Genomic DNA, 26,882 nt, shown 5'->3' on the forward strand with positions numbered 1-26,882 from the left:
AATCAGCAAAATATTTTGCCGCTCCTCCCTGATCTCCATCCATGGTAACCTTTTACTCCCTTCCTAACCACAGTTTTGCATCCCTAGACAGTCCCATCAACATCTGGAATCTACCCCATCCTCTCCAGCCAAATCCCAATCTGTTGAACTGCCTCAGGTTCATGAGAATATCGCCCATATGAAGATAACAATAATGATGCGACCAAGACAATGGTTAGCTCCCAAATGGCACCTTGACATCCGTGGAGACTAGCACCCAAAGCAGACTGAGGCTGACAATGGCTAAGCACCAGTATAAAACACCCTGGGAAAATTATCTCCGGTGAGTCACCTGCTAAATTACAGCTCTTATATCTTGCGCTTCCTGCGTTTGCAGTTTTCCCACTTGCTGTCAAGGAGGGACGGGGTTATGATGAGAAAGGGGAACAGCAGACTTGGACTCTACAAAGCAGATCTGAGAGGAGATTTTTCCTATAAATTTGCTAGCCAGTTAATTAAACACATCTTTACAGGGATGCGAGTAGCTATTAATCTCAAACCAATGATGTTTAGAACTTTACAAGCAATTTAGATTGATAATTTACACAGACTCTTTCAGCTGTCTTGCTGAAGCAAATCCACCAGTAGCACTTACGAATTCACGTTTCTGGATGGCTTCTGGATCACTCTTATCCCAGAACAGTGAAAAGTGTCACAATTTCTGTAAATAGTCTCATTTTGCTGCAATTTTCTCCCATCAGCTGTGTTGTGTGACCGCTCGTACAGAGCAACACATGATAATAACTCTTCTATTATAAAGAGAGAGAGTCACAAAAACCCCTCTTCCTTTCATGTTTGTCACCACATGCTGAGGCGCTGAGGGACACCTAACCATGTGGTGTGCGTTGCAAACCAGCTCTCCTTCTTCACTGTCTAGTGGGAAACATTCGCTGGGTCCCTACACACATTTTGGCATCTGGTAAAGGTTTAAGAATTCCTCATCTTCCAGCCAGAGAATCATCTTTCAAATCAAGATGAACTCTCAAAAGATGACAACTCTGACCCAAAAAGCATTTCAAATGCTGCACTTGCAGAAAACTGATTGTTGCAAGATTCCACTGCGATGACTAAGCGAATGTTTGGGAAGACCATGAAAACTGCAGAAAAGAAAAATTTCGCATTGTTATTCCATGTAAATTCATCCCTGACAGATTAGATTTTACCCAGTGGCACTTTCAATTACATGCCTCAAATAAGGTTTTAATTTAGATTTAATAAGACAGTTATTGCATGCTAATTAAATACTAATGGATTATTAAAAACATATTTTCTGCAGGTTTAACAATCCCGTAGTAAGCACATCTATCTAAACCTGAGTACACATGGTTTTAATCAGTCATTGGAATTAAGTTAAAACATAATTGCTGAAAGTTGAAGTATGTGATTGGGCTCAAGAAGGCAATTACAGTATGTCTATTATACAAACATGGATTTGATGGAAGAATTAATAGGCAATAATTATATTTATCTGCTAAATAATGGTATTGATTTAAAAGTATTCATATGTCATACAAATTAACTATTTAAATTAAAAAAGGATATAGAAGAACAAATACACTGCATTAAGCAGACTCATACAGAGCGCTGGTCAGTAAATTGCAGTTCTTTTAAAAATGATTCTTGACTAAAAGACATTTCAGTATTCTTAGACACAGATTTTTGCTTAGAAGTAGTATAGTGCACTTTTTATATAGTGTCCGTTAACAAAAATATATCTTTATCACTTGCCAAGAATGATGTCACATTTTCAGTCTTTGGCTAGTTCCTTAGCCAATTGGAGTCTACTTCTGAAGCATGTAAAACTATTTATCTTTCAAAAAATCTGGCAATCTCATTGAACACTTCTACACATATTGATGTATTGGGTACCCCTAGCAACCCAGTAAACAGAAAATAATCTGGAGGATTACCTTAACTAATGAGATAATTTAGTAATTACAGGTATTTTAATTAGCATTGGTAAACACATCCCTAAAAACATTGATTGTTTAATCACCAACCATCCTCTGTTGCTCCAGATCACGGAAGTCACAGTAACAGGCTGCCCCACTGAAGTCCTTACTGTGCCTGAGTCCATGCCAAGAGGATACGGGCACTGAAGAAAGCCCTTATCACGATACCTTTAATTAATACTCAGAACTGTAGAATGACAGTTAACTGAAGCAAACTATATGCACTGAAACTATTACCAGCTCTTTAGGATATTCTTACATCTCTCTGCACTATTGACACAAGCCTGCAAATATAAAGCAATCGAGCCCATCTTTCTGCAACACAGGGATTACCAGCGTTTGTTAATCTATTCATACTTTCTCCTCTTGGCAGATCCCTCTCAAAATCTTTCGCAGAACGATCAGCTTGGGAAGGGAATAATATCCCTTTAGTCACACCAGCGCAAAAGCGGAAACAAGGACTTTCACAGCAGGAGCTCCCTGTTAAATACCTTGGCACAGGAGATGCCAATATAACAGTCAAAACCTAATCACATCAAAAAGGAAAATTAATTTGGTGGTCTCACCACCACTGCATACACCAGTTGTGAGCACTTTAAAGCTGCTCTCTGGTTCTGTGCTACGGCAGCAGGACAACCGCTGGAAAAAAAAAGAAGGTGTTGCAAGCCAGACTAGAGGTACCTTGGCAGGCTGTGTGGGTGAGCTTGCATCGCTCCTGCCAGCACTACAATTATTAGATGCTATCATCCCCTTGCATTCACTACTACATGCAAACTTTTAAAACAAACAAGCAAATCAACCACACAATGAAGTAATGGGCTGTTTTGCATCTCTCCTGGCATGGATACAACCTCATTCATCTGATAGCCACGCTACTGAAACCAAAGCACAGAAAACTCAAAGTCAAACAAATGAAAATGCATGGACTTATTCTTGTACTCACTCTCCCAGACAGCGCAGGAAAGGAGAGGCAGTACTGAACATTTGCAGCGGTATCTATGGGATGACAAGCACTTAAAACCATTCCACAGCACAAGCTCAAAGCTAGCACTTGTGCCAAGTTTCAGTGACATGCTTCAGTAACACGAATTGCTTACTGTTGGGCTTCATTTAACCATCCTGTTTCTAGCAGTTCTCTGAACTACGGATTCTTCTTCCCGAGAATACAAAAGCCCAAGGTATGAGTTCATTGCTAAAGAACGAAAGCATCTCAGCAGCCCAGGCTGCCTGGTGATTTGCTGAGCTCCTCTGCGCCAGTTGTGAGTTTTCTTCTAATTTAACTGTTAAGGTTTAAGCTAAAAAGAATCCACTCAGTGAAGTGCTCTATCTATGCGAGCATGAGCCTAATCCAAGCCAGGAACAACTCTCCAATAAGATTTTTTTTGTTGTTGTTTAATTGAGGAAAGGTAGTGCTCCTAAAACACTACAGTGTTTGCAGTAAAGACTGAGGTTATTTGAGTTTTGTAGAAACACTGTGGTTTGGTCTCACCTTTAGAAGAGATGTAACTAAAGCACCTTTTTTTGCTTTTTATGAATCACTAGGCAGGCAACAGGCTCTTTCCCACAGAAAACCACATTTGCCTCAGTGCTCCAAAGCAATCTCTAAAACTTGCCTCTATCGTTGACTAATTATTACTGTTAAGCAAATGTTTTTCTAATGCTTATATCTGATGCCATCAGACAAACTATAATTTGTGACCAGCCTTTGTATTTGGTAATAGCCTAACGTGGCAGAGTCAGAATCCATTCATTAGCTCTGGCAGGCAGCTCCAGCCTCCTGTGCAAGGAGCAAAGATTAATGCAGACATTGTACTCGGGGTGGCCCTCATACTGCGAACCCCATGGTTTCAGCTTCATTTACAAATCCAGAAATCTTTTTTTCTTTGCTCAGGAGTAAAACTGTTAGTGAATTAAAGCAGTGATATTCGTAAATAAACTTAACCATATAAGACATCCCTGATTTTTACATTATTTACACACAAACTAGGATATTCATCCTAATTAGTTTAAATTATATGCCAATAGCTGTTCCCCGTCCCCAAAAATGCAGAGGGACAAACTTTTGATTGAAATGTGACTGACAGGTGTGGGAAAGGAAATGTTCCAACTTGGCAATGAGAATAACACCTAAATGCAAAATAGTAGCATATTCCCAGAAAACAATTCAGAACTGATGAAATTCAGACATATCCTTTGCTCTGTCTTCTTCGAAATAGGCAACCCTGTAGTAAGACGTACTGTACTTTCCTACATTTCCACTTTGCGCTTTGTGTTGTTAGCTAACAGTTTATTTCTGTCTTTTTGAGGTGGTTTAATTTATGTCATACTTTTCATCCTAAATATTTGTTCCTGATTGCAAATGTATCTTTTGATACTGAAGCTCACGCTGATAGGGAAAAGTAATTTAATTGAGCAATTTAAGACTTGATTCCCCAAACTACTTGAGCATCTGCTTAATTAGATGCTGAAATCACACTATGAAAAAGTACAAAGGCTCATAGTCTAACTGTGAACCGGGATCTTTATTGTCTAGGTTCTCTATGTTTTAATTTCACTCTATATCGGCCATCTATTAGCCAGGCACAATATGTAAACATAAGTAAATGTTATCTAAATTGAACTGTAAATACAACACACAATTATTCTGAATTAAAGTTCAGTAGATTGTAAGAAAATAAGATATCCTGAGAATACCCTGTTTAAACTATCCATGCCTTTTAAATATATTAATTTAGCTTAAAAGCAAAACAGAGATAGCATATCTCTTGCAGAGCTCATCAATGACACTAGACAGACTATCCAACATGTCTTCAATAGCATCTTCTTTTACTGAAACAAAAGGATGGAAGAAAAAGAAGGCATTCAACTCCACTCCTCCTTCTATATAGAAACTATATATTCTCAAAATGCACGTCATTTGGAAAGAAATTGTCAGGAGATTATGAGTTTGTCCATAATTTCTTAAATTATGTGTTTGTTCATAATTCCTTTATGTGCGGAATTGACAGGAGTTACACTAGTGTAATAAATTTACTTTTTCTCTTCTTTCTTCAAAGCAAAAGAAGTTAAATTCCAGTCACAGTTATGCCCTCAGGGAATCTAGGGTTTCACTAACACAATAGCAGTGAGTTTATACAGTCCAAGACACCCCAGGAAAGCCATGAATAAATGTCAAAATATCCAATTTCTCTACTGTGTATGTTTCTCTATCTCATAGTAGCTTTATTTCAAGTAAACTTCATTTACAGGTTCCATTCCTTTGAACTCAGTTGGCATCACTAGAAGTGTATCTGTAAAGTCTAGAGTCCTCTCTGGTTGTTCTACTGCATGCATACCCTCAATAGCCCCCTGCCTCTGCTTATTAAGACTCCCCCCATCCTAAACAGCCTCCTCCGAGGCTGGGGAATCTTTCCACTGCTCAGGGCAGAATTAATGTGTTTGGGAGGCCAAAAAACCCCACACACCTTAGTACTATCCAAGAATAATGCCTAAAGAAGTAATAGCTGCGTCCCCTGTGGCCACATGAGATGACATCACGGGTCCTTCCAGACCTGGACCTGCTGGTTCCCCTGGGCCCCGCCAATTCAGAGGTCTTCCTGAATTGAACATACAAGTGATTTCTGCCCTCCAAACATCACAAAAGCCATTAATCATGACCTCATTGTACACACAAGCAGGAGAAAGAAATAGAAAGTGCCAAACTTATCTTTTAAGTGCATTTTGCTCTTTCCAAGTATTTCTAATAGAGGCAAGACATTTCTTCAGTGCCTACTTCTCCACTGTTCTTTTAGCGATCACCAAAGAGACTATATGTATCTATATGTATATACATACACATTATTATAGAATGAAAGGTAAGAGGACTGCTCTAAATGCATCAGAAGTCGAGAAAGCTGCGCTTTTAAGCCAATGAGGCGTCAAAGCCTGCTCAGCGTTTGCAGGCTGTCAGAGCAGAGCACCGAGCTTGGACCTGCTCAGGAGCAGAGACAGAGAAAAATGAATCTGGGAGGACCACAAGTCCAGTGAAGTTCATAGAAAGGCTTTGTGCATGCCACAGTGCATCAATAATATACCTTTTGTTAGATGTAATAAAGTCTTGGCAAAGACAGGTGATGACTCAGGAAGCACAAACAAAATTAAAGAGTCTCCGAAAAAGTAAGCAAAACTCCAGCCCATTTCAAGTTTAAAAGAAATATTACCAAAATCAAAAGCAACGTCTGGCAACTAGTCTCTCCACCACCCCAATCTAATTCTGACTGTGCTCCATTAGTGTTCAGAGATGGCTTTTGCAAGTCCAAAGGCCATCAAAGACAGACAGTTCAGAGCTCCTACCCTCAGACAGCTCACGGATCATTTCTCCCCTAAGGAAGCTTCTGAATATAGTGCAGAAACACCCTCTACGAAATTTCCAGAATGGAAACCAAAATATTTCTCTGAGGATATTTTTCCTCTGCTCTTGGGCTGGTAACCTGATGTGCACCTTCTTGCTTGAACTTTCTTCTCTGGGCACTGGCATGGGTGCAGCCCCTTGGGTTGCTGACCCTGAGGAGGGTCTCAGAGCAGCCGGGGTGGCTGGCTCACTTCTGAAGGCAATTCAGGCAAATCTGATTTATTTTGCATTTTAAACAGACCACGAACATGGACACAAGAAGCTACTACATCTCAGCTGAGCAAACAGATTAGGCTGTTCAGCCTCCATCCTAAGAGCGCGTCTGTCTGTGCCTTAAGGAGAGGACTCCACCGTGCTGCACGGGTGAGCGCGGAAAACCCGAGACTCTGCGGGTGCTGTTAGGAGCTGAGACAGGAGGCGTTTGCCTCTCCTGTGCTGTTGGGTCTCATGCTGCAAAAGGGTGTGGAGATGGCAGGCAATGTGGAAAGCAGTGGTCAGCGTTGGGCGTTCTTCATCTCCTAAGTGTTGCTAATGCGTGGTATTGCAAGCAAAGTCAAATATGTGAAGTCAGAGGACACCGTTTCTATATGTTCTGGAGGGCGCTTTTACAGTTAACCTAACTGAAAATGTGGCTTTTCATATTCATCTGAAGAAAACAATACACATACTGCTAATAACTTACAGTCATCAAAAGGTACTAGGCTATTAATATATCACAGTGACATGTCTCAGTAAAGTTTTGGAGACACAGAGAGAAATACCAGTGGAAGACAGTCACGTTTTATGGTGGTGGTGTCCCTAGGCCCAATCCATCCTTCGCGAAACTGTGCTGACACCATTAAAGACACCCCAAGGATGAATTAGACTCATTACATCTTACATTACATAATGAGATCTGTATAGGGGAATTTCTTACAGTCTTGCTACAGCTTCTAGTGTTAAGTAGGATTTGTACATCCCTAACTTAAAATGAAGTTTCCAAAGTATTTTAAGGTGTACATCACCTAGACTACGTAAAACTAATTTATGAAACAGGTTTCCAAAACATACATGCTTTGGTCTTTGGCTTGGGCTGCTTCACAGCATCGCTATGTGCGGTTAAATTGCGGCCGTAGTCCCACTCAGGACAAGACTGCGCTTCCCAGCTGGAAGAAGTGAGCCCTAAGAGATGAGAACATAAAAAGCTGCTGATACCTTGTGATCTCCAGAGAACAAAAAGCAAGTACTGTCCCCATGGCCAACAATAAAATGAGCCATTCACACACCGAAATACTCTTCCCGACAAAGCCGTCTTCTTTTAGGTACTGGAGAAATAAAATGCAAGGCACAGGACTTGTCTTTCCCACTATGGGTTAAACCTGGGTAAAACAGGGTACATCCAATGAACCTGAAGGAGGAGGTGAAGTAAGACTGCCTGTATGGTTGCAAGCTCTGTGCTGCTTTTGAGCCTCCAGAATAGAGCTCAGCTTGACATTGAAAAGCTTTGCAGAGGTTGGTCATTCTCTCAAACTTGACACAGTCATAAATCCAAGGCACTGTGCAGCCAGGCACAGGGTTGTTTTTTTTCCCAGGATGAGAACACATCTGAAACAACATGCTCAGACAGTATGGTATTATTTACTTACAGCTGAGCTTAGGAGATCGGGTAGCAGCCTCAGAAATTATCCCAATTATTTGAAATTGCAGTATAGTGTAAGAATTCTGTCAGGAGAGAGGAGTGCAACAGACAGCGGTGGGAAAAATTAAGATGGCTTTTTTTTCAATAAAGCAAAATGAACCAAGGCAAGTATTAAAAAATAAGTTACTAAAAACCATTTTATAAACTAGCTTTAAAATCTCTTAATAGCATTAGCTTACCTTCTGTTGTGTCTGAAGAAATACATATGAACCAATAATGTTCTCATGAGATTTCATTACTGAAAAGGCTCATTAGAAAAGGCATTAAAATACTAATTACCTCATAAACTATTTAGTTGTGTACCCACTGGGATAGTACTTACGAGTGCTCAAGCTCTTCATAGATCCAGCTAATCAATTAATGCTCATTACAACCAGAAAGAGTATGCAGACTGCCGCATACAGGAGAAATAAATAAGTCAGAGGTTAGCAAAGAAAGTGACTTGGCTGTAATCGAGCCTTCCTTTGTAACACAACTGTTGTCTGCTACGATTTAATTTTAATCAGCCTTTTTGATACTTCTGGTAACATGACTCTCCTCGTCTCAAGAATCTCAGCTATTGTTATTGCTCCTTGAAGTACAGCTATTGTTATTGCTCCTTGAAGTACATAATTTATTATAGGAGATATGCCACGTGGAGATTCAAGTGGACAGGTACAGTGTTCACTGATACCATGCCAACATTACCTACTAGGTGTGTAAATGAAGAGGAGAGGGGCTTGGGGGTGTGTCTTGTGTGGTCTTCTGCAAAGAAGAGGAGCAGCCACAGAGACGCGGATGCACTGCCAGCTTTCCTGCACGTGCTCCCCAGAAAGCAAAGCCCAATGCCAGTGCCTACCTTCCACCAAGGCTCGGGAAGGGGCAGGAAATGTCTGCTGGTGAGAACTGGGTTCTCACAGTGGTTTACAAACACCATGGGGAAAGGGGTCTTGCTTTACGACCCACAGAGAGGGCACATATGCTCCTTCACTTCAGGAGCACCAGGACTGCGGACCCTCCCTCCTCACTGGACATGGCTGCCCAGTATTGACATTCGGAGTGCCTGTAGCCTGGATGGAGCCTGCTGGGCTCCCCTCCTTGCCTTTTGCCCAGGCTCCTGCAGGGAGGCTCCTGGTATACGTGCTGTCACCATTAGCCTTGCGTGGACATCGGTCCATCGCTTGTGATGCTAACATCCCACTGAGAAACAAAGGATGGAGACTGGCCTGCAGGCAGCCCATGACTTCAGGCAAATGCCATTTCCCAACCACATGCACATCATGATTTCTCCTGTCCTGTAACAGCCAGGAGGCTGGCAGTGTGTTTCTGAAAGAAAGACACTTTGGGAAATGGAGCTCTCAGTACAATCTGCAGCATCTCTGGTTAAAGACATCCAGGATGTAATCGTGGTTGCTTATCATCTCCTTCACACGTGCAACTCAAGAGAGCTTCACTTCTGCTTGAGACCTTAAAAATCTCTGCAGAAAGATCCTACATGCTCCAGAGAAATGCATGTTCATGGTCTCTGTTGTTTTCCACTGTGGAGGGGACAAACCAAAGATGGGAACTAGCAAAGTGAGTAACCCTAGAGCTACTTCATTCAGCTGGCCATTGGCCAGGTTGTGGTGGTCAGGAGCCCTAGGGCTAGCCTAGCTCCTTCTCTAGGAGGAAAGCACACGCTGGATGGGCACTACTAGTCACAGCTATGTTATTTAGATTTTTGTGGGCAGTATTCAACTAGCTTCATATAAATCTGTTTTACTAAGATTAGTATAAACACATCTTGAATTGTAAGTGTAGAAGAAAGGGAAATTTTACTTTCTAAAATCTTTAAAATGGGATCAAGCTACCTTGTTTTCTGAAATGAAGGGTTTGGGTATCCTTGGACAATCCCAGTAACCACAAATTTCACCAAGGGCAATTCATTCCTCTTTTAATTCTCAGCAGTGATGCATTTATATACCAGTTTTCGCATAAACCCTAGATTACCTCTGGGAACTCTCTATTCAACTAATTCAAACATTGTTTGGATCAAGTTTCCAATCAAGCTAATCCACCACTAACATAATTTAGAAGACTGACAACTCTCTGCAAATTGATGTAGCAGAACAAATTTCCCTTTCTTCATGCAAATGGTAGTAATCCTAAATGTTAGTAAGTGATTTTTTGGATAATACAGATGGATTTTCAGTTATTTATTGTTCTTCAACATTCTAAAGTATTTCAGGAAAAGTCATTTCTTAACAAAAGATATGGCAATGCACAAATAAATAGGTGGAAAAAGTCAGCCAAATAGGCATAAATTAAGATTATGCTTACACAGTAAAAGTACATGGAATGAAGAAGAAAAAAAAACCCCACCACAACCACAGAAAAGAAAAAAAATTACAGCCATGCACAAGTGCACAAACATGCACACCTGCAGACATTTGACCAACAAAGCTGGAGCTCTTCAGGTTGTTAGCTGTTACTATCACCTACCACTGCCTCTTGTTTAAATGAAGTACTCAGTCCAGATTTCGTACACATCCAGATATTAATGTTTTGGCAGGATTTTTTAATTTAAGAGGATTCCTAGAAGATGAAGTTAGAGCAATATCTGTTACAAAAACCCAAATACATGGCTTTCTGTGACACACACGCACACACTGCACACCAACACCAGCCTTCAGAGCAGCTGTACATGTCCATCAGATGGAAAGCAGATCAGGACTTCGCCCACCCTTATCCTGGGTATCTCCTGCCTGCTATGTTGGCAGCCAAAACAAAGTTCACGCTTAACCTCATGCTAAAGAGCTTCTGTTAACAGTTGGGCAACACAGTCCATCCTCTTTACATATATTTCTCCTGAACCACAAGCAGCACATAAAGCAGACTCTAGTCAAGTCCAGTAATGATGCTAGATATTTTGGGAAGAAAAAAAAAAAAAAAAGGCAAAAAGTTGGCACAGTAAGGCAAATGTCATACTTTGGTGTATAGTGGTGTTCTGTCAGAAGCCAGACATATTAAAAATATTTACATAATTTAAAATAATTTGTACAGGTCTAGTAAAGTCTATTTTGGGCTTCGGGCTTTAATGAAAGTTTAAACATTTGCTAGATCCCATTGGACTTCATGTGTAACCTTGGCATTTGAGGGCAGTATTGAGGATATGCCATTACTAAACTTTTCATATTAGTATGAGTGTGAACTGAAATACCATAATAAAAATATAACAATATTTCTTGCGACTTGAAAACAGCCCTGGACTTTATATGTATTTCCAGATGGGAAACTAAAAATGTACTTTATGTTTGCACATGTATACTCAGAGGTGGCTTTTAGGCTAATTTAAACATTCCAGAATAATGTGGCCTAAATATAACAACATGAATCATCCATCAGTTTCAAAGAAATATCTGGCAATTTTTCATTATGAATCATTAGGGACAGGTACCAATACCTGTCACTGACTGATATAGGAGAGTCAAAAACTCTCAGCGATTGCTTGGTATGATGAATCAATTATAAAAAAAATCTCCTGATATTATTTTGGGGCTTAGAGAAAACAATTTATCTTTAAATATTATGTAATGAACACCTATAGGAAGCAGAGTTGAAAAATTAAGTCAGAAAAAGTTCACATGAGGTGCTGGAAGAGTTGGCAAAACACCAGTGTGCAAAAAGAAGAGGCAAATATGTACTGTATTCTAAATAAAAGAATAACATTAAAAACAAAAGCCCAAACCAACAAAATGCTTACCTGGCAGTATCAAAGTGTGGAAGGGCCAGAGCTTGCCTAAAGGAAAATTTTGAGATTTAGAAGTATAAACTAGGTCCTCAGTTGATGCAAAAACCACACAGTGCCTTTGAAGTCAATGAATTTATACAGATTTACAGCAGCTGAGGATCAGGGCTAAATTTTAAAAGTAATCTTTGACTATACCAAAAATGTTGCCTCTGATTATTTAAAGCTAGAGGAGTGTGAAATTCTATTTTAAAGCTGCTTATGGGGCTATTTCCTTTCTGAACACTTATTTTGGAAAATTAAAATGGAGAGGAGACAAGTTGAGCTGCAGTGAAAAGGTGGCTATTTTTTTTAAAATCATTTCCAGTAGACTGAAAAACAAAGCTACAGGAATCCTGGCTGCCGTTTTTCTATTTTACAAAAGCTTTCTTTTTTTTTACAACATAGTTTTAAGACCAAGGTTTCATGAATGAAAATGTATTATAATGAAGGTAACAGTCCTGAAGTACTTTCACACTGATATTGTTACTAAATGAAGAATCTGATACTATCTTAAAATAAATATTTATAACATTTTTCAATATAGTAATGAGTTGGTTTCAGTGTGACTTTAATATATAAAATAGGAGAAAAACCAGCACATCCATGACTAGAAGAGAGAGGTTTTGCATAAATTAAATTCTGTTCCTAAAAGACTGACAGTCTTTTAATCAAATCTTTAAAGTTCATCTTTAGCTGGCCAAAGTCCATGTCCCCCCTGCCTCTGCAATACTAATGGGAAATGATTCCAGTTATATCAAGTATTTTGCTGTCTTCTTTGTAACATAAGTCACTTAAAATGGGGTAAACTGTCTAAAGCAGAGTAATTTGGAGGTGCCTACATTGCCAGAGAAACTGCAATCAGTCCTCAAGCACATGAGGAACAAGCTGTGGGTAAAGACTGCTCAGGTCCCCTGGGGGGGGCCGGTAAGGTAGGCTGCGCGGTAATTGTAGCATAGGGAGGGTACCGAGCGCAGAGGACACAACCAGCTACGCTACAGCCCATGCAGTCTGACTACAGAGCACATCTGGGAAGATTATTCATAGCATTTCATACACTAAAATCTCAGATAAACATTACTGGCCGGTAATTTGCTAGTAAAAACCGCAAGCGGAGCAAAGTTTGCTGCGTAAGTGTTTCCAGGGTGGGAGACCCAGCCTGTCCCAGTTTTTAAATTGCCTTCTTGATAACTCTCTGAACATAAATAAGAGAAGTTGCACTAATGAACATCTGGAAGACAGTATATAACCCTCCCACCGCTGAAATGTGTCACTGACCATATCTGACAGAAGAAACAACAAATGCTGTGAACATTTCCTCAGACTGAACACAGCTTGTAGCAGTATTTCAAATATGCCTGTGATCTTAGAAGGAGCCCTACAGGGGTATTCGTTAGTCCTGGTTTGGATATGGTTGACATTATGTGAAAGTAAGTGCTCTCCTGAGATTTCAGTGAAAGCCACGATGCCAGGGAAGCTGATCTCACAAGGCTTCCATCATCTCGGATGACAGAAGTCTCAGAAGATCAGTTAATTTTTGTCATTCCGAGCCAAAATCTCATCAGTAAAGTTCAGGAAATTTCAGGGGCATTAAATCCAAACACAAACTGTCACCTTCGTTTGGATTTGAATCCTAAATTTGAGTCTGCACCCCCTGTAAGCTGGAGGAGTTCAGGGTCTCCCCATTCTTTCACTAGTTCTGAAAAAATACTATATTTCAACAATTATATTGATATTACCAATATTAACAATTAATATTAACTTGAAAAAAATACATATACGTAAATTGTACTCAGACAGAAGTTGTGTTTTCTGGAAGTGGCAGCCAGAAATTCTTCTGTGCTTGTTTCAGCTCTTCCACTGAGAAACTGTGTGGCCTCTGGTGAGTCACTTCACTTTTCTCTCTCAGTTCAACAGTCTAAAATTATTTATCTCACAGGACACTATCATAATTAATAAACTGCTTCATTAGCTACTGTATAGGTTTTAGAAAATGCTTTTTAAGCCTGTCCGTAAAGAAAAGATGTATTGCTGTGAGATTTTTGCTTCCAGCTCTTGTGTCCTTGGTGGTTAAAATACGGAGCTGGTAAAGTGTGTAACACCATCCCCTCCGCCCCAAAGCCCATCGCTTGTCATGAGATGCACTCATACCTCCCAAGCAAACGCCAGGCTTCACGCACAGCAGCCTGAAGTGCAAAACAACTTCCATTATTCATCTTGGAAATCTTGGAAAGTGAAAGCTGTACAAATTCCAAGCAAAAGACTGAAATATATCTATGTGAAGCAGAACTTCCCTGTAACACAACCTTGTTTTTATTTTTATAATTTCCTTTTTCCCTGGCTTCGCTACCATAAGGACTTGCTTGTACTTGTACCAGCTCCCACTGACACACAAGTTTACACAAACAAGACCTTTTCTGGAAGGGATGGTTTGGCACCAAACAAGTCGCCCTCACGTACACAGATGCATCTGACTTAAGTTTCAAAACCTAACAACACACAAAAGCCAGCAGTTCATGTATTGGGCTAGATGATAGCTACAGCAAGCAAATATTAGGATTGTATTTCAATTATTGCTATGGTTACAAAATCAGGGTGGACACTGGAGGGAAAAGGAGAAAGAGAAACAAATCGACAAAGACGGTAAATCCTCTGAGGAAAGAGAGGGTGGTGGAGAAACAGAGGGAAAGAGAAAGGGTGAGGGCTCGTGGGTGGGGGAGAAAGCGAGGTCATTTTAACACCCAGCTGAATAAAGGCAAACAAAATAATAAAAATCCAAGTTCTTCTAGGGAAATAGTGCTGATAAGATCACCGCAGGATAAAGTGACACAAAGAAATAAAAATGCAAGGAATTGTTACAACTTGCGTCTGCAACAAGCAACGCAATTTGTATGCACTCGGGAGAAGCGAGATCAAATATTCAACACGTATTCGCAGCAGCTATGAGTAACTGAACCGCCTCGCTTCTCTATTGCACTTATTGAGCCACTGACAGCTTAAGAAGAATTAGTTCCTACCCAGTCTAGTTCATAATCCAGCATTTAGGCATGACGGGTACAAGGTCCTGTTTCAGTAAACAAAACAAAATATGATTAGCTTCACCCATCACATTAATACCTTAATCCACAGCAAGGCATACTGTCTGCAGACAAAGCTACTGCCCGGGAAGGGTTTTAAAGGGTAGATCAGGAGCACACTGAAAGGTTGGCTTTGGGGACTTTAAAACACAAGCGCAAATGTAACAGGAGATACAATTTCAGAACAGTGAGTTTTGTCAACAGTTGCAGAAGCACTGTGGTTTTTAACTATTTAACAGTCTCTTCCTTGAAAACATTTCTCAGTTACCGATACAGGAAATTTTGTCACGACTCTTCTGTTTTTTAAATTGGAAGGCTTCACTTGGCACTTTTTTTTTTTCTTATGCTGCTTTCTTTGCTTTATTGTGAAGGACAAGATGAGAAATTGCTGTTGAAAGCTCTGCAGAGATGCAACATTTTTCTTTCTGCTCAGTAATCCAGAATCTGTGCGAAGAAAAGCCTTCTGGCCCTGAAGTTGTTGCTCTACTAAAGCAACTCCTTTCCCAGCCAGCTTGATAGGAAAACACGGACTTCAAACCGTTTATTATATTTAACAAAATATCTTCAGTCATGAAGTGTTAAGTAGCTAAACCTAGAGCTTCAGTGGCTCTGATCCTGCCCGGGCTGCCTGCACCAGCCTCCTGCCTGAAATCAGTATGGAAACCCTGCAGACCTGGCCCAGAGCTGGTACCCAGTGGTCAACCCAATGGCTGCTGCAACGGCGGAGCCAAGTACCACACCGCAGCCAGGGGCAAGAGCTTTACTCCAGCAGTTTCTCCCTTGACACCAGCTGCACCACCGCAGCTCACGGGCATGGAAACCCTCATCATTTGTAAAACAAGAAGCAGCAGAAGACTCCATCCAAATGCAGGCCCCAATCTGCACCCAAGGAAAGCTGGCCACCTTTCCTGCTGTGTTTCTGGAGAAAGCGAGCAGTGCCCGTCTGACAGCCATACGAAATGCACCCAGGTCCCCGCAGCCAGTCCTGCCTTTCCACTGGGATGGACAGCTGAGTGACACTTGGACCAGGATTTTCAGAGCCACCAGTATGATCTGGACCCTTAACTCTTATTAAGTCAAATAAAAATTAGTGCTGATGACAACTGGCTAACCACAACTTCTTTCACCTCTCTTCTCCTCCTCTGCCAAAGCTATCTAGCACTCTTAGGTAAATTATGAGGTTCAGTTAATATGGATATTTTTACCATTATAATTAGGAACATGCTCATTACTGGTTTATTATTTTTCTTTTCTGGTATGTTTTCACTCTTACATCTGATAGACACTTTCAAATTAATTTTCTTATTACTACTGTTCAACCTAGTAATACGTACAAGGCAAAAACAATAGCCCGCAACCCTACATGCTTCTGATATGGGAACCACTTCTTTTCTTTTTTTTTAAACTAAGCATACAGATTCTGTCAGGAAGGCAGGCACAGCCAAGCCATACATATTATATTTTATTTAAATTTTATAAAACTACATATCCAGCAAGGGGCAGAGGGAGAAGGTAAAAGAAAAAACTGACAGGTCAAATTGAAAACTGTATTTTTAAGTTAGATTATTTTCATTGCCAGCCTGCTTCTTATACCTCCTTTCAGAGCTCATAAATCTCTACAGGTAAAGATCAATGCCTTGCAAAATTCAGATAGAGAGGCATCAGCTCCACTGAAAAGACCTGCCTTCACGCAGCCTTCCAGCGGTTCAGTGCACACTATTTATCTTTCACTCCAGTAATCCACACGGTATTGCACTTCCGACTTATAAAACCTTGAATACTCTGAAACTGCAAACCAAACTGTATGTAAGCAGTATATTAAGGCAAAGGCACCGCCACCAATTCCGAGTTCATAATATTCTCAGCCGACTGAACCACATGTTAATATGCTACACGTGCTATTCTGCATATTTTTACCATGTACACTTACAGCTATGTTTCCTCCACTTTCCAATGCAATATATTTTAATACAAAATCAATGTGTGTTTTTGGTGGGCAGCAGAAAGGTTTTATCCACTCAGCTCTGAATCTAAGACGAAAGTGGTATTGATTTAGATGTTCACTCATTCATTTACTAGGACAGTTTTAAAGCATTAGGTGATAACCTAATTGACAGGCACACTGAGGGAAACTGAGATTGTTGTGATAAATTAAATCAGTTCTGGGATGTCATCTACAATACTTTAATATTCGAAGTAACATTCTCCTGAAAAAATTGAACCAGGAAACGAGCATCTTGGGTGGCAGAATATGGCTTTCTATAAATGCCAGGTAATATAAGCTGATTGAAATACGAATAGATAAATAAATTGCATATTATAGAAACATTAATGCAACACACATTCTATATGTGTCCGTGTATGTGCTCATATATGTATGTGTTTATCAGACTGGCTTCCATTTCCTACTGCAAAGTGACTAGGGACCCATCGAGGGTGTGAATCTTTTGCCATCTATCTGCTTTCTCTAAAAAAATTGGCATCACACAGCATCCATACTGATATTATTTATTCATATTTATTTTACAGAAGCAAATTAAGTCACACGAGTCACCAAATAGTGTTATGACTGCTGCATACCAAATCATGCTTGCAATGCTCAGGTACATGCTTTCATGCGCGTGAGACCGGAAGGATTTGGTCTCACATCTGGGTCTCGCATCTAGAGGAGCCTGTCCTGCATTCTCTCATGTCGGCACAAAGAGAACGCTGATCCATCTGCTGTGGATTTGGACAGCTGATGAATCAAGCCCAAAGCCCCCCAAACTTCTCCAGATACTGCAGCCATTAGCTGCAAGCAGCTTAGATGACCCTGCCTAGTGTTCAACACATACGTTCTTTGCAGAGCAGGGCCAGCCAAAGAGAACACATGCAGTGCTGGATGCACCAGCAGTAATAGCATTAGCAGAATCCAGGGAAATCTGAAATTCCTTCCTAATGCAGGACGCAATCCAGTAAGGTACTGAGCACCCTCCTTTTCCACTTTTTAAAAAAAGTCACCAGAGTATGTGAAGTCTTATGCTCTGAGCACAAGGTAAAGTGAAACAGTTAATAATAAGAACAAACATGCCTGTAATACAGATGATTCAGATTTAAAATTCATGAACTTACATGTAAGAAATAATTTTGCTCTGAATATTTCCTACATTTTTTTCCACTTTGTGTTCATGCGGGGTATTGTTAATAGATTCATATTTTTCAATGGCAGTGGCTAAATGAAGAGGCTTTTTACATTACATGTATGCTCAAACAGAAATTAAGTATAAAACTATAATACAGGATATTAAAAAAAAAACCCTGCATTTAAAAAGAAGAAAGGTCCTGGAGCTCTGAATTATGCCTCTTACTCTTAAGACTTAATGCATGTGGATTTTTTCCACCTCTGGAAGAGTGGCAGAAAGCCCCTGAGAAGCAAAGGGGCTGCTTGTTCACTATACTGTGTTTTGGAACTGATAGCAATTTCTGTCTGAAAGAACCATGCCTTCATATGTTAGGTTTAGGGACAAAAACTACTTATCCAGATTAAAAAGTAATTTGTATTAATGTAAAGTTTCGGCCATTGAGGCACAGAATTCTCACCATATGCACTGACAATTTAATCTTGTTCTTAAGTAGCCTCACACTCCCAGTAAAGAAAAGGCAGGAGGTGGTGGGGAGAGAGTAAACTACAGAACCTTTAGTCCCCAAAACAGATGCCAGTTTTAGATTTATTCAGCCAAGGAGTATTTAGCTTGGCTCAGCTATGCTTGAGTTGAAAAAACACTCGCCTATTCCAAAAAGTTTTTAACAAGCTTTGCTGCAGATGCTGTTGCCATTTGGCATGTCACCGTCACTGTGTGGTACAGCAGAGAGAGAACTCTTGACCACAGGTTTTCCTTGGCTGGGGGAGCCAGCATTTTTGGCTATCGCTCTTCTTCTGGCCAACTGGCTGCATGTTTACGGAGTGTGGTTTTAGACGGGGTGTTAACAGAGGTTGGGTTAACAGCCTGACCCAGACCAACAGGGAGGCGAAGGCATGACCTATCCAACTTAAGAAAACAGAGATAAAATAAGCTTGTATATGTTGTTGCTCTTAACCAAGAATCTCTTGCATGCACCGTACCTATAGACAAGAAGATATTTTTCTTTGCCTCAGGATAGATGACAACAACTCTAAAAGCTGTACCAGTCATGCAAAGTAGAAATATATAAAAACATGTGGTTGCTTAATCTTTGTCGGCTTGATTTCATTCTCTCACTTATGACAATTTCACCTTGGCGAAATGCCACTGAAAGAAGTCCAATGAAGTTACTCCTCTTTTCCACTATGATGAGATATCTTGAGAGGACAAAAACCCTACAGAGTTAAACTACAAACTTCTGTCCTCGTATATCCACTAGCCAGCAAATGGCAGTTCTGAAACTGAAAAAGCCTAAGTATTTCTACATTGATGAACTCGGTTCCAGGGATATTAGTGCCGAACACCTCCATGCGAGTGCATATAAAGCTGGGGAAAACTTATACGTGCCCACTTGTAGTTTAGTTTACCTACATTAATCCTATACCAGTAAATACGCCTGAGAAGCCTTGACCTTGCAAGACATATAACAATTTTAAAAAACACTGTGACATTTGACTCATATAAATAGATTATTTTTGTCCAAATTCTGACTCTTCTTTTTGATGGCAACACCTTTGTTGCACTCAAGCAAAAGCAAATAGCCCAGTTTTACGGTCTGCTTTTCTAACACTGCCATTACCCGACACACCATGCGCCTATCCGGAAAAAACAAAGACTATGTACACTCCCTCCACATCAGACACTTTTTACTTCACTCTTTATTAACTGACAATTGTCTTTAAGCAAATTTGTGGAGCACAGACACCATCAGAGAACCAGCCAGATCATTCGCTTAAATTCTACTAATCTGCATCAATAATCCTGTTTAACACAGTAGGAATCAGATAGCCCAGCCTTCACTTCAGTTCCCTCTCACCGAGAGTTCAGCTAGGACTAGGAACATCTTGAAAATTCATAGACACAAAGGCAATTTACTGCAGCGTATTAAAAAAAAGTATAACATATGACTAAGAATGAAGTAAGCAGTGTCTGGCTACATCCCCCACTGTCTGGGTAACCAGTATGCAAGAGCAATATAAGAAAAGAAAATATTTTTTTTTATTTTCTCTTTTTACCATTTTGGCTTCTGAATGCATTGGGGGGACTTGAGGTGAAGCACATGGATTATTGAGGTTCGGCCCCTGCATCCCCATGATGTTGGAGTTCATTGACATTTGTCGCTCCATCTTTTAAAAGAAAAAGAAAAAAGAAAGGTTTGAAAACGTCTGGAGACATTTGCAAGAATTTACGCTCAGTTTCTATTTAAATGGACTCAGCTTTATTTCTTCAAGTCATGACCGGAAAAATAACAATCTGTGTCGTGAATTGCATGTGTGTATGCACGCAGGCGTGCGTTTCATCAGAATCGGCCCTGAAAACTCACAGCCAATTATAAAGAAAAGGCTTCTTTACTAAACAAATATAGCAGCCACCCAGGTTTGCGCTTTTTTGTAATGATTTTCTCCCTTTCAGTATAACAACACTCGGAGTTAAGTGGTTTTAAAAGCATCACTGTATAAAGTTGTGGCTTCCCCTGTCAGTGCAGCCCAACTTAGCTTGTTAAAAACATAAATAAAAATCTACGATCTCGAGTATATGTAAAACGAGTTGGCTCTTTTTCCCTCACTCGGACTGCTCAGCTTAGAAGAGTTTTCCATATGTCTGGTAAAGGAAGCTTTCCTGTAGTGCTGAGATAGCAAGAAACAAAGCAGAACTCCTCCTGGCTATTCAGAGCCCTTTCTGCAAGCTAATCTCAGTAGGCTGGGAGGGAGGGATACAATTTTCAAACAAAACCTAATGGCAGTAAGGACTGGATAAAATAATTTCTTGTAGCGTCTTCCCTGGAAAGAGGCAAGCCCTGTTACACCGTGAGCCACTGGCAGGGGTGGTAAGTAGGGTTATGGTGCTGCTTTCAGCCAGAGCTGAGCACCCTGCCTTGCTCCGGGACAGTCCCCTGAATCTTTGGCTCATAGGAGAAAGAAGCTTTTGGATCCTCCTGAGCTCTTCCAAGCAAGGGAGCTATTTTTTGTGCGCTGTGGTAAGGTAGTGACTCCCGCCTTCTACGATCCCAGCAAAAATGGGTGCTGTGCCTGGGGCAGAAGGGGATATCCCACTGCCTGCCAGTGGGGAGAAGCTGCCTCTGCCAGGGCCCCTCACCCTCTCCAAGGGACAGGAGCAGCTCCCACTGCCATCTCCTCTGCAGCCCTTTCAGGAGGGCTGTGGGGCAGGGGCTGCAGCCAGGGCAGCCAGAGCTGATAGGGTCTGTCTCGCCCCCATCCTCACATCTCTGGGGCTCTCAGCCAGAGCACGCCTGCTTGTCTGCAAGCACAGCTGCCCAAAGGGCTCCCCGGCAGCAACCCGAAGCCCCTAAGCTTACACTGAAGGAGGATGTTTACTCCGTTTCAGGTTCCTTAGGAATCATGCCAGAAAAAAAATGCCCATAGTGACATGTCTTATATTTTTTTTGTTGAACTTCCTGGTCGATATTCCCGGAAAGCCTTATTGATAAGTTATTAATTAATAACTTATTAATGACTGCTCAAATAGCAGGCAAACCTGAATCTTTGTAGCCCTGTGGAATGTCCCCCTTGCTCCAGCAGGGCCAGAACGAGCAGTGCTCTCCCCCCTCCCATGGTTGATCACTCTCAGGTTGCCTTCCAAACATGGTGCAATGAAACAGAAACTCTCCTTTCCCAGTCCCCTCTTCCCTGTGCCATCCTTACTCATCTCCACCCCTTATCTGCCCAAATGTCTTATATTGAAAGGGTTGTTAAAATCATTTAAGAATTTGAAGCTACAATTGCAAAGGACCCTTTGTCTCCCAGAGGATGGGGAATATTCCCAGCTCTGCAGAAATGAGTGGAAGATGAACAGCAATCATGACCAAATTCTAATTAAGCGCAAGTTACTAGGCTGGAGTTACATTTTTTTCTTGTTAGCCGATTATCTCCCACAAACAAGAGGATTACTTAGAGTTCACTGGCATAACTTATGTATATGGCTTTTCCAGTTTTGACTGACTTGAGAAAAATCTTTTTGTTCCAGCACAGACATACTGCTCTCACCTACATGACCAAGTGTGAGAACCAGAAATTGCAGTCTCATGTAAACCGTTTCTAATCATTCTCACTCTAATTAACATGCCATTAACTGCACCAGAAATACTCTTGTGTAAGATGAAGCAGAGAAAAAGGTCCAGCTTCCTTAGCTAATTGCACTTTGATTTTGTAGAAAATCCAGCAGACTTTCACCACTGCATAGGTTGAATCAAGCGAAAAAACAACCTTCCTCCCCTCGAAAAAAGCCAAACCAAAAAACTTACAGGCATGAGTACAGCAGAGGATCCAGGCATGGTGGGGTTGGGCAGGGTGCCAGGCATAGAGGCAGGCATAGGCTGTCTTTGTCGGTTGTGTAGGTGCAGTAGTGAAGACAGAGAACCTGGGACAGGCCTAGGAGAAAAGGGAAGAAAGCTGTCATGGGCTATGGAGACCAAAACAAGCCTTACCGTGCCAGCCACTGCTAGGCACAGGCAACTCTAGACAAGCAGGCGCAGATAAGCCAATCCAGGATTTGTCCTCTCCGGCATAAATCAGTAGAACAGAAAGTTTTCAAGAAACAGATGAATCACCTTCCCTCTACTATTTATTGGATAAAGCACAAGTATAGTTCATCTGAGAGAACGTGAATGTAAACGTAACAGCCAGTCTCGGTCTATGCAATGCTGCGTCTTACAGTGGCCAGCAAAGGGTTTCTACAGACAAAGCAGGAAAATTTCCCGGCATGCCACACCAGTGCATTGCTGTAAATTCAGCCCTCGGGAACAGAAATATCTGGATGATAGTTTTGCAGACCATGACAGAAAATTAAACACTCTTAAATTAATTTTGAAATTTTAGCACCTGTAAATAAACTACTCTAAAATGAATATTCAATCTCGCTCTTGATATTCTTTCCTGTGAAACCCTACCAAGCCTTTGTTCCAAAGTGAGGTTCCTTGTTTTACCGGTTAGCATGTCACCAGGGCACAGAAAATGGAAAAAATGAAAGAAAATTAGCAAAATTACCTTCAGATTAAGTAGCTTGTAAAGGCAAAAAGTATGGACTATAAAAAAGCAGAGTGACTTATTTTGGCAAAAGGAGTTCAAAAGATTTAGAAGGATTTTTCTAAGTATAGCACAGGGAAAAGAGCATGTGAGAAAGCAGGCCCACGCACAAAGAAGAATCATCATAAAATTAATGGATTAAACAAAGCTGTGACTACTCTTTGAAAATAGCCCTTAAGAATGTGGTCTTGGGAGTTAGTTAAACTAATCTGCCTTTTTTTTTTTTTTTTTTTTTAAGTTTTGAAGAAGGTATGAGTTGCTTGAAGTTTAGGATAGATATAATTTGTTACCTTTTCATAAAGTGTGAAAATAAGAAAGCTTTCACATACAGTGCCTCAACAAACATTGCTAGTACAAGTTAGTACGTTAAATTCTCACAGAGCAGGATGCTCTGCTGTACAGTACGTGGTTTACACTGTTCCTCAGGCAGGAGCCATACCCCTAAAGATACAAGAAGGACCAGAGAGAAGGGGGCATAGGCTGGGAGCTTGAAGAGCCTCTTCGGGGGGGAGCATAGGAAGAGTCCAAAGACATTCGGAGCCTCTAAATATCAGGGTTGATTTTCAGCCTTGGCAGAAGCATCCTTTGCTTCAGTGGTGAATCCACAGCTAGCCATGAAAGCCCCAAAATCAGGCTGGGCGGAGTCATAACCTCAGAGCTGCAAGGGGGAAGACAGTCGCTTCTCCCACTTGGTCTGAACCGCGTCACACCAAATGATGGGGCTTTACTTCTTGCCCCTCCAATTGTAAGTGACACTGGCAATCATGAATACATACACCCCTCCTCTTACTTTAGCTGTCGCTTCCATTTATCTAACAACACGCAAAGAGGCCAAAGGCAGTCAGCAATGGGATTCACAGACATCCCGTACGGAGGACACCACTTCCAGGCCCCCAAAGCAGAGGTGCCCGTCTCATGGCAACACCAGCTTCTTCTGACCTACAAGTCTCATCCTCTTCTGCCCAGAGCTCAAATCACCTAATCCCTTCCTCCCTAAAACTCCCCCGTATTTCCCATCCTTGGACTTTCAGTCCTTCAGCCCTCCCCTCATCAAGCCCATTCCCCCCAGAAACATTTCTGTCCCAACAAATGCCACCTCAAAGTCCTTGCCCTGCCCACTCCCTCGTACCCAGACACCCCTGCTTCTCCCACCCCTCTGCCCTCAGCTGCCCTCTCTTCAGCAGCTGCACATGACTGAACCCATCCTTTTGTCTTGGCTCTACACAGAGAGAAAAAGCCTGTGTTTTGAAGGATGTTTTAAAAATCCTCCCAGACACAAACAGTACTTATTCAGAAGGGGAAAAAAAACCCAAAACAACAAGAAATGTATCTCAGATACAGACAAGAAGCTCTTCCTATGCCTCCCTGGTTATCTGCTGATGAAGGAATATGATGTACATTCATATGAATCTTCATACCCCCTGTCCTGGTTTTGGCTGGGATAGAGTTAATTTTCTTCTTAGTAGCTGCTATAGTGCTGTGTTTTGGATTTAGTATGAGAATAATGTTGATAACACACTGATGTTTTATTTGTTGCTAAGTAGTGCTTACACTGGTCAAGGACTTCTCAGCTTCCCATGCCCTGCCAGTGAGAAGCTGGGAGGGAGCACAGCCAGGACAGCTGACCCAGACTGGCCCAAGGGCTATGCCATACCGTATGACATCTTGCTCGGCATATAAACTGGGGGAGTTGGCCGGGGGGCAGCGATTGTTGCTTGGGGATGGGATGGGGATCAATCAGCGGGTGGTGAGCAATTGCATTGTGCATCACTTGCTCTGCATATTCTTTTATCATTATTGTTATTATTATTTTCTCTTCCTCTGCTGTCCTATTAAACTGTCTTTATCTCAGCCCATGGGTTTTACTTTTTTTTCCCCGATTCTCTCCCCCATCCTACTGGGGGGGGAGGATGAACGAGTGGCCATGTGGTGCTTAGTTGCTGACTGGGGTTAAACCACGGCACCCCCCCCAAAGAAACTCAAGACAGTGTCTCCCAAATATGTGGTGTAACCCTGTGAGAGGGTGAAAGAAACGCTGTGAGGGAGCATGAATCAGCTTCTGGGATAGAGGACTCTACAGTCAGCTCAGCACCAGGCTAAGCCTGGGGAGCTGTGGCGGTGGTGTAAGTGGAATGGATGTAGCGCAGGAAAAATGAGCTCAGAAAATATAGTTAAAGTACACAGCCCCTGACCCATCCTACTCGCCACTTAAAACACAGCTGCTCCATGTACCAGCACTCATTCACACAAGAGGACTGATGAATCATTAGGACAGGGTCAAAATAGCACAAAAAGCAGGTTCAGTGATCCTTTGAAAAGAAAAAAGTGAGGAGATACCAGGCTGAATGTGAGGAGGAGAACAATCTCGGTTTGGTTTCCAGAGGCTGTGGTGACCCCCACAAGCAGAGCCCACTTCCCACCGGCCTATCCTCACCACAACTGCAGCCCTGCAGAGCAGCAGACAACAAGCTCAAACAGGTCTTCTCTCTCTTGTACTTTAAAGTCCGTGCAACAGCTGCCAGACAGAAGGGCTGAGACCCCCGCGCTGGGGGGCCGAGGAGCAGAACGGAGTGTGCTGCAGCCCCGGCCGGGGACGCATGCTGGGTTTCCTCCCAGGAGAGCGAGCGGGGAGGAGAGGGCAGGAAGGGAGAAAGCGCTGGTGCGCTCTCACGCCTGTCACGGGACGAGGCTGAGGCGTGCGCCCACCCACCCGCCGGAGCTCTGGAACCCTCTGGGTCCACCAGCTTAGACACAGCCTACGGGAACTGCGCTGGCCAACAGGAACAATGCATTCAATAAAAATATCACTTGAGTTTTCAGTGGGACCAAAGTAAAACAAGTACCGTGACAACAGCCCGCCCCCCCCCCCCTTTATTCATTCTGAGACTGTCCCACATACAGACCCTTTGTACAACTCACCAGTTTCATAATAAGCTTAGGTGTTAGGCTGTTTGACAGAAACTTACTTTGGCCTGACCTATGCAATTTGTGCAAGTGATTCTCAAGGGACTGCATGGTTTGAGTTTTGCTTATATGTTCCAGAGCCAAAAAAATTTCCAAAATTGCTTTAATGAGTTTGGGAATATGGGACTTAGGCAAAAGGGAATTATTGGTATTTATTAAAATGGCAAAGAAGCTTCCTTGCTGTCCCCAGTTTCACCTTTAATGTTGCTTTGCTTTGGGGATCTCCATATGCTATACACTTAGCTAGAGGAAAAAAAATCCTCAGTACTTCAGGTATTTTTTCTTGCTACACTCCTGCTAGTCTGTTCCCAAGTGTGTTTTTGCAAGGAGGTGCAGAGCAGTCAGAGAAACCTTGTGCTTCAAGGTTGACCCTCTTTGTCGAAAAGTCTGCACCGCTTCTGCCACCAATGAAAGTGCTACATAATGCACACCAGGTTCCACTCCCCATCGGGGAAGCTGACATTGGCCAGTACTCGTGGATACTTCTATTGCTTCCACATTGAATACAGGACATCGATTAGCACGTGCTCGTGCACACTCACTTGCACAGAGCTCAGGGGACACGTACGGCACGGAACCGTACAGGCTGAGATACCCATTTTGTCTAAGGCATTTCTTCTCCTTCCAAGGACAATACAATCTCTTTTGTTGTTGCTTTTTATCCTGCAGCAAAGAAAGTTAGTGAGATTTTATAATTGTTATTTTTAACGTTGGACATGTCGACTCTACTCCTCTCTTTGTAAATGCTGAGATGCTGCCTGCAGCCTGTCAGTCAATATTGCTGACTGAGGGATTTTAATTCCTTGGCACCTGTGTTGCTAAATAAATAGGGTT

The 26,882-nt window shown here is 41.7% G+C and overlaps 1 protein-coding gene across 2 annotated transcripts in view; it reads right to left on the reverse strand.

Moving 5' to 3' along the window:
• CREB5 (cAMP responsive element binding protein 5) overlaps positions 1 to 26,882 on the reverse strand; it is a gene marked incomplete at its 5' end in the record, with an annotated part of 212,591 nt that overhangs the window by 46,891 nt on the left and 138,818 nt on the right. For both annotated transcript variants that reach the window (XM_082309673.1, XM_082309672.1), the window contains 2 exons: positions 20,058 to 20,168; positions 22,304 to 22,430. In XM_082309673.1, the coding sequence (XP_082165799.1) occupies positions 20,058 to 20,168; positions 22,304 to 22,430 (238 nt within the window). The remainder of the gene's footprint in view (positions 1 to 20,057; positions 20,169 to 22,303; positions 22,431 to 26,882) is intronic.

Source organism: Platalea leucorodia, assembly GCF_965183815.1.
Source record: "Platalea leucorodia genome assembly, chromosome: 1".
Taxonomy (NCBI): domain Eukaryota; kingdom Metazoa; phylum Chordata; class Aves; order Pelecaniformes; family Threskiornithidae; genus Platalea; species Platalea leucorodia.